Source organism: Sminthopsis crassicaudata, chromosome 2, assembly GCF_048593235.1.
Source record: "Sminthopsis crassicaudata isolate SCR6 chromosome 2, ASM4859323v1, whole genome shotgun sequence".
Lineage (NCBI taxonomy): Eukaryota > Metazoa > Chordata > Mammalia > Dasyuromorphia > Dasyuridae > Sminthopsis > Sminthopsis crassicaudata.
The window spans coordinates 396982623-396994866 of NC_133618.1; the positions used below are offsets into that span (position 1 = coordinate 396982623).

The following is a 12244-nucleotide window of genomic DNA, read 5'->3' on the forward strand; positions in this document are numbered from 1 at the left end:
TATTTACATATATGCATGTATATATATTTTTACCATACCTATTTTTAAAATGATCCCATTTTAATTGGTTTTTTGCAAATCAACTACAATGGGAATTTGCATTTTTATTAATTTTTTTTTTACCAATGAATTATAGTGAAATTTACATTTTGTAAAAATGTTAGTATTTTGCAAATGTTTTACTTTGCAAGAGGGAGGATGGAGCAGGAAGTGACTGTTATTTCTAAAAGTCTATAACTATCTTAGGCATATATTAAACCTATATTAGAGATGTATTATTTTAAGATAAACTTATTTTAATTAATAATTTTTGACCAAAATATTACATTGGGAAGAACACAGCTTACAGACAACATAGGCCTGAGCAGTTGCATTTGTATTCATCCCAAGCTACTTTCTCCTCTCTGGGGAAGGAAGGTGACATTGGGCTTCCAGATGACCTCTGTTCTCTCTCATGCTATTATCATCTCAAGTTTCTCTGTGGAGTCGCTGCTTTCCAGCGTCAGAAGGCACCACTCAAGGTACAGTCTAGGTATGCTTTGAAGTGGAGAGGCCCTGTCTTGTTCCCTGATAACTCCTCCCTCTAAGCAGCTGTCTTGACCACTTCAGTTCCCTATGACCTCACCTCTGGCCTTTGATCTCCCTCTCTCCCAGGGTGGCATGGATTTCCAACACTTCGGCAACCTGACTATCTTTGGAGGGTTACATCACCCTCTCTGACTTCACCCACAAGAGCTTCCAAGGTTCTGACAGATGCTACAGCTGAAAGGCCTCTTATTAAAAAGAAGAAAGGAGGGAAAGAGACAGGGAGCCAAACCAGAGAAGGCTAAAATAGGCCTTTCGTTGAAATCCCCTGGCCCCTGGCCCACTGCAGACTCCCTCAGTGACCCAGCTGAAGGAATCTATCTTACATGCACAGTGGTTATCCTTTAGAAATGGTTTCGAGAATGGCGCCAATTAGCCCAAACCAACCTACCCTGTGGAATTAATCTGGCTTTATTTCCCCACATAGTGATGACTAACTTCACGGGCAAAAGGTATTTGGTCTATAAGCCAGGAACAAAGCAATTAATGAATTCTGATGACAAATTCAAGTAATAACAGCAGCAAAGGGGGCTCATTAGAACTAGGGGAGGACTGGATACTTCTATTTAGCTGGTTTTTTTCCTCCTCTCACTTAGTATCAGCTTAAAATTGTGGAACAGGAAATTGTGGAATGTAAAACTCCATTCTATTCATTTAAGTGCAAGACACAGAATCAATTTAGGTGGCCTATCCCTTATTGCTAGCAGGGCAAACTTTACAATGCTAACCTGCCATTTGTAGACAAACAACTTTACAGGCAGATGCCATCATGTCAAGTATTCTGAGACACCCATCTAAACCCTTCTACTGTCTCTCTCTCTCTCTCTCTCCTCTCTCTCTCTCTCCTTCTCTCTCTCTCTCCTCTCTCTCTCCTCTCTCTCTCTCTCTCTCTCTCTCTCTCCTTCTCTCTCTCTCTCTCCTTCTCTCTCTCTCTCTCTCTCTCCTTCTCTCTCTCTCTTCCCCCTTCTCTCTGTCTCTGTCTCTCTCTGTCTCTCTCGTCTCTCTCTGTTCTCTCTCTCTCTCTCTCTCTCTCTCTCTCTCTCCCTCTCCCTCTCTCTCTCCCCCCTTCTCTCTGTCTCTCCTTTCTCTCTCTCTCTCTCTCTCTCTCTCTCTCTCTTCTCTCTCTCTCTCTCTCTCTCCCCTCTCTCTGTCTCTGTCTCTGTCTCTCTCCCCCCCCTTCTCTCTGTCTCTCTCTCTGTCTCTCTCTGTCTCTCTCTCTCCTTCCTCTCTCTCTCTCTCTCTCTCTCTCTCTCTCTCTCTCTCTCTCTCTCTCTCTCTCTCTGTCTCTCTCTCTCTCTCTCTCTCTCTCTCTCTCTCTCTCTCTCTGTCTCTCTCTGTCTCTCTCTCTCCCCCCTTCTCTCTGTCTCTGTCTCTCTCTCTCTCCCCCCTTCTCTCTCGTCTCTCTCTCCGCTCTCTCTCTCTCTCTCCTCTCTCTCTCTCTCTCCTCTCTCTCTCTCTCTCTCTCTCTCTCTCTCTCTCTCTCTCTCTCTCTCTCTCTCTCTCTCTCCCTTGCCAATCCTGAACTAATAGATAAAGGAAATATGAGGCAACTAGGTTATATAGGAACATGAATTCTGTATCTGGAAGAAATTAGTTTAAATCCTGCTCTTGACACATCCAAGATGAATAAGCCAAGATAAGTCAACCTCTCTCAATCTTATTTCTGTCATCTGTAAAATGGTAATAATAACAATAGCACTTATCTCACAGGACTGTTAAGAATATTAAGAGAGATTAAATTAAAGAGATCTATAAACCATAAAGAACTACATAAATGTTGGCTATTATGTTTATGATAATATAAACATCACTATCATTCCAAAGAATTATCAATTTCAGAATGGGAAAGAATCCTGCTAACTGTAGATTTGGAGGACATGGAATATTTAATGATTAACTTAAATAACATCTATAGCATGTTAGAAAGCAGCTGAAATAATCTCTTCCACCTGTGTCTCCATGCAGAAAGCTTAAGCCAAGAATTCTGAAATTGACATAAATTTAAAATATAGGACCATAATTAATAGTGAATCCCCAGCTATATTCAGTAATGAAGGTTTTCAAAAGTTTCCTTCCCATGGCCATTCTTAAAGGTCTAGGGATTTCATCTGCTTTAATGAGATTAAGAAAGGAGATATCCCACTCTCTTTTGGCAATCCCCTTACAATTTGGGTGTATTTTCTGTTTTTGTCAGCCAAAGACAGCTTTTGACAAAATGCTTCAACATAGTTCTCTTTATCGATTTTTCCCCCAATCTCCAAGATGAGTGCATACACAAATGTATGTGTGAGCAAACACACAGTTGCCTATTTGAGGGATGTGCACACACACTAACAGTGACCGCCAAACATAAATGCATCTGACATAAAACAAGTTGCAGGATGTGAGGAAGAAAACCTGCTTCTGATAAGAACGTGTCTCCAGGGAGGGCCTGGAAAGAAACACAGAGGCTCCAGGTTTTGTTTCTTTCCTTCCTTTTTTTGCCACTTACCTCCTCTGGTCTACTCAGCACATGGCCTTCAGGGCCAGTTATTCCAATTTCCAACATCCGGGCTTGTTCCTGGAAGGATGAAAAGCCAGATGTCAACAGATACCAATTAATTGCATCAGCAAAAAAAAATGGAAAATTCTAGAGAATGTTTCCATCTAAGGATGGAGGCAGAGGGAAGAATATTACCATGAGATCTCTAACCAGAATGATTATGGAACCACTGAGTCCAATTTATAGATGAGGAAACTGAGTCCCAGAGAGAAGACACAACCAGACGTAGATCGTGGCTGAGATGAGGTCTGATCTAGGAGGCAGTGCTGCTCAATGGTGAGAGCTACTGAGCAGCATTCAGATCCTGTTCTAATACTTCCTATCTGCATTAACTTGGGCAAGTCAACTTCCCTTCCACAGGCCTTTGTTTCTTCATCTACAAAAGCCTCTGAGTTTCCTTCCTAATTCAGCTCTACAATCGCCTAAGTCACAGCCAGTCTTTACACTCGACTGATGGAGCATCCTCTTAATTAACAAATTATATTTTTATCTTTGACCAGCACCATTCTATGTGTACAACACACTGGTTCTCCATATCCCCCCTCTGCACCACACATGTGGTCAGACAATTCCCTAGAATTCTTCTGCTCCGTTGGCAGGGGGAGTGCGAACAACAGAATTAATAACGCTGCTGAAATCACACATACTTCCAGCATGCAGGTGTGTGCACTTGAAGCATGCATGTGTACACATCTCAAACTACAAAATACGCAGGAAGGTCCTCCAGGAAAAGGACAATACCTGAGAATGCTTGCATCTGCTGAGCACTGAGCTGTACAGCTAAACTAGAATTTGGACTACAGACATCGCTGCATTCTGAGCCTTCCCTACTAAATCATTTGCTAAATAGTGACAAGGAGGACTAAAGAACATTTCATTTCCTCATCTGCAATTCAGTAAGTATTTATGAAGCCTACCCTATTCATCCCTCTTTTGGGCTCCAGTTTCTCTGGATACCAACCCCTATCTTCACTTACTACGTGGCAGAAAGAGCATGCAGTGGATGCTCTATATAATGCTACTAATTTGTTTGATTTTAAAACACTCTTTCCTACCCCTACCAGATAAGTTCTAGGATACTTTGGAAACCTAACAATAGTTATACAGATAAAAACATCTATATAATGGAAGGAGCAGTGGTTTGAGGTCCAAAGACCTGAGTTCAAATCTTGCCTCTGCTTATTACCTGTGTAAATTTAAAGCAAGTTACTTGCTTTCCATGAACCTCAGTTTTGTTATCTTATTCATTTATTATTTGTTTATTATTAAAGTGAAGGTTTGATCCTCTCTAAGGTCTCTTCCACCTCTAAATCCTGTGATTCTATAAATCACAGTTTGACCTCTAAATTCACAAACCATTTTCCCAGCTCTTCAAATAAAGGGTGCTGAGCTAGTGGGTTCATGGGCTGTCAGATTAAGACAGTAATTCTGGAATTATCTGTGACAGGTCACCCTGATTAGTTCTTAAAATAACAAGCTTCATTCCAAGAATGCATGGAAACATCGAAAGTCTGTTCTATTGTTCTAGAGGTTTGCTTTGGTCATTCTGGGGTGAAGAATGAAGATAACTTATACCTTTGAAGTGTTCATTTCCACAGGAATCAAAAGACCTTCCTTTGTTTGGGAGCAATGAGGTGTTGAGAACAAAAACAATTCTTTCAATGTGAAAAGCATTTAAGATTCACCAGGCAATATTTTTTCCTTTTTTCATTCATTGCCCCTTCATTCTTATTAAAAAGGAAGAACAAAAATGGACTGGACATTGAGATGATTGATATTTTTATGTGCTTGCTTGTACTAGTACTGAAACTATTCAACTATGAGACTGTAGTCCCAGTTTTTCTCTCTCTCTCTCTCCTTTTCTCTCCCTCCTTACGTTCCCCCCTTTCCCTCTTTCCCTTTCCCTCTTTCCGTGTGTGTGTGTGTGTGTGTGTGTGTGTGTGTGTGTGTGTCTTTATGGGAAACTGAGTCTTCCAAATATTACCCAAACTGGATTTACAACATCCCTCACTTGATTCCATTCCAGAACAACAGACAAACATCAACATGCTGTTTCCAACCTGGGCCTGGCCACCTCTCTCTAGCTCCATACTTTGTAGAGGACCACCATATGACTGCCATACTAAATGTGGAGACACCCAATTGGTTTGGTTCTACTGCAGCCCAGAATTCCCAGTTCAAAGAATACTACTGCTCTGGCTGCAGCTACTTTCAAGACAAATCCTCTATAAAATGAAAGGGTTTCATTACATGATCTCCAAGGTAGCTTCCTCTTAGCAAATGCCAACCAAGCACCCAAAGGCAACACCCTTACATAAGCTCTAGGTATTCTAGTGGCAGAAGAGTCACAAGAGCCCAGGTTATTAGATTCTGCTATTAATCTACAGTCTTGCCTCATAGATTTTAGTTTTGTTTTGTTTTACTCTGTACTAAATGGAGCTAAATTTATTTCTTCTTCTTTAGTTTTTTTTCTATAATGATTTCAAAATCCCAGGGTACATCTGCTGCCTTCTTTTACACAACAAAATCTCTCATAGCCAAGGCTAAATTTAATAAACAACGCTGGAAATTCCTCCAATTGAAAAAGTACCCTCAATTGTTTTTTATTTGCTAGGAGGCAATGAGCTCCCACAGCCCTTTGCTATCAAGAAACAAAGACTCCAAGGCACACAGTCTTAAGAAAAAAGACAAAGAAGGGAGTTTCTTTGAAAAGGTCACCATAATTTTTCAATGTAGCACAGATTTATATTTGGTGGGGAGCTCAGAGGTGAGCTCCTTCATTTTATAGATAAAGAAATTGTGGCTAGAATAAAAAGGTTAAGTAGCTTATGCAGGATCGCAAGCTAGATGTATACAGAATAGCAATGGAAACCAGAACTTCAAAGACCCAGGTATTACCTGCTATATCATTTCTGCCTTCTCAAAATAAGTCAAGAAGTACCCAAATTAGGTCTATGGAGAATCCTGATGAAGTCAAGAAGACTTTTACTAGCTGTATGACCTTAAATAAGTCACTTAACTCCTGTTTGCCTCAGTTTCCTTATTTGTAAAAAGGGATAATAAAGCACCCACTTCCCATAATTGCTGTGATGATCAAATAAGATATTCATTCATGTAGTGCACTTAGCATAGTACTAGGCACATAGTAATTGTTATATATGTGTTAACTATCATTATCATTGTTGTTGTTGTTATGTATTAAACCTGAAGTCAATTGAACCAGAGTTCAAATATGGCCTCAGACCCTGGGCAAGTCATTGTCTACCTCTGTCTCCTCATCTGTAAAATAGGGGAAATAATGGCATTTCCCTCCAAGGGTTATAAAAAAAATGAAATAATGTTTGTATGTTTGTAAAATACTTCTTAAAGTGCCACATAAATGCTGGTTATCATTATTATTATTATTATTATTATTATTATTATTATTATTATTATTATATTTTTTTATTCATTTTTCCAAATTATCCTCTCCCTCCCTCCACTCCCTCCCCCCGATGGCAGGTAATCCCATACATTTTATATGTGTTACAATATAACCTAGATACAATATATGTGTGTAAATACCTTTTTCTTGTTGCACATTAATTATTAGCTTCCGAAGGTATAAGTAACCTGGGTAGATAGACAGTAGTGCTAACAATTTACATTTGCCTCCCAGTGTTCCTTCTCTGGGTATAGTTATTTCTTTCCATCATTGATCAACTGGAAGTGAGTTGGATCTTCTTTATGTTGAAGATTTCCACTTCCATCAGAATACATCTTCATACAGTATTGTTGTTGAAGTTTACAGCGATCTTCTGGTTCTGCTCATTTCACTCAGCAACAGTTGATTTAAGTCTCTCCAGGCCTCTCTGTATTCCTCCTGCTGGTCATTTCTTACAGAGCAATAATATTCCATAACTTTCATATACCACAATTTACCCAACCATTCTCCAACTGATGGACATCCATTCAACTTCCAGTTTCTAGCTACAACAAAAAGAGCTGCCACAAACATTTTGGCACATACAGGTCCCTTTCCGCTCGTTAGTATTTCTTTGGGATATAAGCCCAGTAGTAGCACTGCTGGATCAAAGGGTATGCACAGTTTGATAACTTTTTGGGCATAGTTCCAAATTGCTCTCCAGAATGGCTGGATTCTTTCACAACTCCACCAGCAATGTATTAGTGTCCCAGTTTTCCCACATCCCCTCCAACATTCATCATTATTTGTTCTTGTCATTTTAGCCAATCTGACAGGTGTGTAGTGGTATCTCAGAGTTGTCTTAATTTGCATTTCTCTGATCAGTAGTGATTTGGAACACTCTTTCATATGAGTGGAAATAGTTTCAATTTCATCATCTGAGAATTGTCTGTTCATATCCCTTGACCATTTATCAATTGGAGAATGGTTTGGTTTCCTATAAATCAGGGTAAGTTCTCTATATATTTTGGAAATGAGACCTTTGTCAGAACCTTTACTTTTAAAAATATTTTCCCAATTTGTTACTTCCCTTCTAATCTTGTTTGCATTAGTATTGTTTGTACAGAAACTTTTTAGTTTGATGTAATCAAAATCTTCTATTTTGTGATCAATAATGATCTCTAGTTCTCCTCTGGTCATAAATTCCTTCCTCTTCCACAAGTCTGAGAGGTAGACTATTCTCTGTTCCTCTAATCTATTTATTATCTCCCTCTTTATGCCTAAATCATGGACCCATTTTGATCTTATCTTGGTATATGGTGTTAAGTGTGGGTCCACATCTAATTTCTGCCATACTAATTTCCAGTTTTCCCAACAGTTTCTTCTGAATATATCATTATTATTATTAATTATGATTATTAGTATCATACCCAAGTGATTGAGGATACAGCTTTTTGTTGGAGAAATGAATCAAACAATTGCTGAGAAACAGCATGACTAGTGAGGGGAAAAAAAAAAAATCAATGAATCTAGTCAAGAGAACCGAGCCCAAATTCCAGCAATATGTTGTGCTGACATCAGGAAAGTTAGGGGCAGTTAGATAACTCAGTGCATAGAGTGCCAGCCAAGGCAAGATCTGGACTCAGATACATAACACTTACTAGTTGTGTGACCCTGGGCAAGTCATTTAATCCCAATTGCCTCAGCAAAAGAGAGAGAGAGAGAGAGAGAGAGAGAGAGAGAGAGAGAGAGAGAGAGAGAGAGAGAGAGAGAGAGAGAGAGGAAGAGAAGAGAGAAGAAGAGAGAGAGAGAGAGAGAGAGAGAGAGAGAGAGAGGGAGAGAGAGAGAGAAAGAGAGAGAGAGTGAGAGAGAGAGAGAGAGAGAGAGAGAGAGAGTGAGAGAGAGAGAGAGAGAGAGAGAGAGAGAGGGTGAGAGAGAGAGAAAGAGAGAGAGTGAGAGAGAGAGAGTGAGAGAGAGAGAGAGAGAGAGAGAGAGAGAGAGAGAGAGGGTGAGAGAGAGAGAGAGAGAGAGAGAGAGAGAGAGAGAGAGAGAGTGAGAGAGAGATTAGGAAAGGCACAGAACTTGAGTATTCATAACAGGAAAGGAAACTAGTTTATCTGATGCAAAGGCTTCTCCCATACCTCCTTGCCCAGTCCTCATCTAGCTAGCATCCACATCTGTGATGAGGATGATTTAGCCCCTCTGACAGTAGCTAATGCCTTCTACTATTGGATGGCACTCCTCACTGGAAAGCTTTTCCCCCATGATGCACCAAAACCTACTTCTCCATCCCAGCCTAATCCTCCCTCTATGCAAAAGTCCTTCCAAATCCATTCACTCTTCTGAGGCTCAATTTCCTTCTTTCTGTAAAATGGATTAATACCTCTTCTATCTATCACCTCACTCGCAGGGCTGCTACAAAGAAAAAACACCTCTTGCACTGTAGATAGTAAGACAAGGGCTGACCCTCAGTTGTACCCCCTCCTTTCTGGGCGTCTGGCTGCTAGAGATGGGGCAGTCAGGCTAGTTCCTCTAACCACTCAGAACATAGCCCATACTTCCTCACAAATGACCCACTTGGGCTTTGGTGTCTAAATTTCATCATTCCTATGACAGGTCACTCAATATGCCTAGGAAAACCAATGGGATTTCTGCAGCTCATTTTAAAAAAAAACCATTCTTTTATCATCTCAAGGCAGTTAAGTTCTATAGTCCCCAATAAGGTTCAGTCTTATAAAAATTTTTCATTTCCCCTTTTCTACCCTGAAATAGATTCTGGTCCTAAAAGGATTTCCTTTTAGGATAATGACTCTCAAGCAACTGAGTCTTGTTTTCATTTAGGAAAAATCTCCACTGAGTTTAGAAAAACGATATAGTACTGTGGAAAAAGCAACACACTGGGCATCAAATGATCTGGGCTAAAGTCTATGCTGTCGTTATTGTCGTTTCATGCCCAACTCTTCCTGATCTCACTGAGGGTTTACTTGGCAAAGATACTGGGATGCTTGCCATTTCCTTCCCCAGCTCATTTTACAAATGAGGAAACTGAGGCAAACAGTATTAAGTGATTTGCTTAGGGTCATGTAACTATAACTAAGAGTCTGAGGCCATACAGGAACTCAGGAAGAAGAATCTTCTCTATCCATTATGTTACCCAGCTGCTCCAGTAATGACTCCATAAAATGTTTTACATATATATTTACATACATATATCAGCACATTTGAACCTTGCAATAATCCAGATGGTATTATTGTCTCCATTTTGCAGAAAAGGCAGTTGAAGTTGTGCCCTAGATGTGGTTGAAAGAACGCTGAACCTGGAGTCAGGAAATCTTTGGGTTCAAATCCTGCCTTAAAGAGTTACCAGAAAGTCACTTAATTACCACAGATCTCTTTCCTCATCCATAACATGAGAAAATTGGACTCAGTGAGTTCTATAATCCCTTCCAACCTGAGATCTATTATCCGAATAAGTAATCCATTCCAACAGAGAGAAGTCTGGGACAGATGGAAAGCATGTTCTCATGGACTGGACAATTACCTGCGCGATGATATCTCCATTTTCTGCGTGAACCTGAGCAATGGCACCCAGTTCTGCAAGGCAGGTAAAGATTTCATAGAGCTGAAATGGAAAAAAGATACTAGTTGTCTTCCTTTGAAAAACTATGTACTTGAACAAAAAAGGACCCTCAAGTGCCCAAAGGAAAACCTTCTTCTTGGGGCTCCAGTTGGCTATCCACTAGAAAAAATTGATCTCGGGATAAAAGATACTGGCACTGGAAACCAAGTCAGCATGAATGACCCCAGCAGCTATCCTCTCTCCCCGGAATAAGATTCCCAAAGGAATCTTAGAAGAGGGAAATTCAGGGGGAAACATATTTCCTTAATATCCTGGATCACTTTTCAGATTTGGCCCTATGCCATCCCCTAAAGTAGGATGAAGATAGCCCTGGGACTTGCTAATAACACATCTGGTTCTCAGGGAGGCCTCCTCTCTGATCTGGACTTCCCTTTCCCCTGGGAAACATAACACCAGTCAACTACATCCCTCCCCATGACTTCTACAAGGACCTCCTTGGAGAAACAGACAGAGGCAGGCCGGTATTGATCCCCCAATACAGAACACTCCTAACTCTGTAAGACTCCCAGGGCTTCGCTAAGTTGGGGCTGTAGGGTAAAAGAGGAAGGAGAAAAGCAATAAAGGAGAAGGAGAGGACCACCCTCTTCCCCAGCTGTTTTTCAAAGGAGACTGTGCCCATGGAAAGAAACTCTAGCTCTGGTTCCCCAGAACTGTGCCAACCCTGCCTCCTGCCTTATTAAATATATAGCTGAAGGTGCTCGAGATTGAAATGGAACTCAGGCCGTCTCCAAGAGCAACTATGTTGCTTCCCAGGGCCAAAGAAACCCCACCCACCCACTCCCAGACCAGATGGCCAAGTCATTGTTACCTCTGTGTTGGAGACCTGATACAAATCCTTGTAAGCCATGTAAACCATGAAGGAGTTGACACCTGTAGAAAAAGGAAGGGGTTGGGGAGAGGAGAGCAAGAGGTAAATGTAGTCCATATGCTACTTGTACAGCTTCAGGCAATTCAATTAATTTCTCTGGGATTGTGCAAAAATGAGGGAGCTGGAGCTGACCTCTGGGGTCCTCCTGTGGCTAAACCTAGGAACCCATGATTCTATTCACTATAATATAAGCCTTTACTGACATCTGCCTGAATGATCCTACAAAAGCCCCCAGCAGATCTTCCCAGCTCCAGTCTCCCTCCTGCATTTGCAATATAGCCTTCATTCAGCTCCAGAATCTCACTTATGCTTAGTTCTCTAATATATAAGTAAATGAAAACTCTTGCTTCACATTCAAAACCCTCCATAATCTAAGTTCCATCTTACCTTCCCTGCATTCTAACAATACTTTCTTCCAGGCACATTTCCCATCTCCATATCTTTGCTCTGGCTGTTTCCTCTGTCTAATGTGGTCAGTCATGGCCAATTCTTTGTGATACCATTTGGGGTTTTCGTGGAAAAAGATACTTTTTGCCATTTTCTTCACCAGTTCATCTGATAGATGAGGGAAACTGAGTCGACTATGCTCAGGGTCACAAAGCCAGTAAGTATCTGAGGCCAGATTTGAACTCAGAAAGATGAGGCTTTCCAGGCCCACCTAGCCACCACATTCAATTACTGAATTCCGATCCTTTAAATGCTCTCTTTTTCATGAAGGACTTCTGTGATCGTCCTATCCCCCTTGCAGCACCTTATTTAACTGCATTAGTTTCTCTCACATAGCACTGTTCATTATAGTTATCCAAGTGTCTTAGTCTGCAAACTCCATGAAGGCAACAGTTTCTCTCACACTTAGCACAGTGCTCTGCATAAGCTTGCACTAAATACAAATTTATCAAATGAATAAATGAAACAAAAATGTTTTTAAAAAGTAAATAAATGAGTGGCCAAGATCATGAAATCCCCAATTTAGAGCTAGAGGAAATCTCAGATTTCTGAATGCCATCTAGTCCAAACTCCTCCTTTGCACATAACAATTGAGGCTAAAAACAAAATTAAATGTCATCCCCAAGGTCACAGGAGTAAAATAAGAGACCCAAGATTTGAACCCACATCATCAGACTACAAACCCACTACTCATTCCAATGTACCAGGCTGATAATTCTCCTTTCTTTTGATGGATCACTTTTGTCAAACACCAAGATG

At 40.6% G+C, this 12244-nt stretch overlaps 1 protein-coding gene across 2 annotated transcripts in view; it reads right to left on the reverse strand.

Moving 5' to 3' along the window:
• Window positions 1-12244, reverse strand: part of DPYSL3 (dihydropyrimidinase like 3) — a 134172-nt gene that overhangs the window by 20697 nt on the left and 101231 nt on the right. For both annotated transcript variants that reach the window (XM_074291744.1, XM_074291745.1), the window contains exons 5-7: window positions 10979-11040; window positions 10072-10152; window positions 3077-3145 (exon numbers count right to left, since the gene is read on the reverse strand). In XM_074291744.1, the coding sequence (XP_074147845.1) occupies window positions 3077-3145; window positions 10072-10152; window positions 10979-11040 (212 nt within the window). The remainder of the gene's footprint in view (window positions 1-3076; window positions 3146-10071; window positions 10153-10978; window positions 11041-12244) is intronic.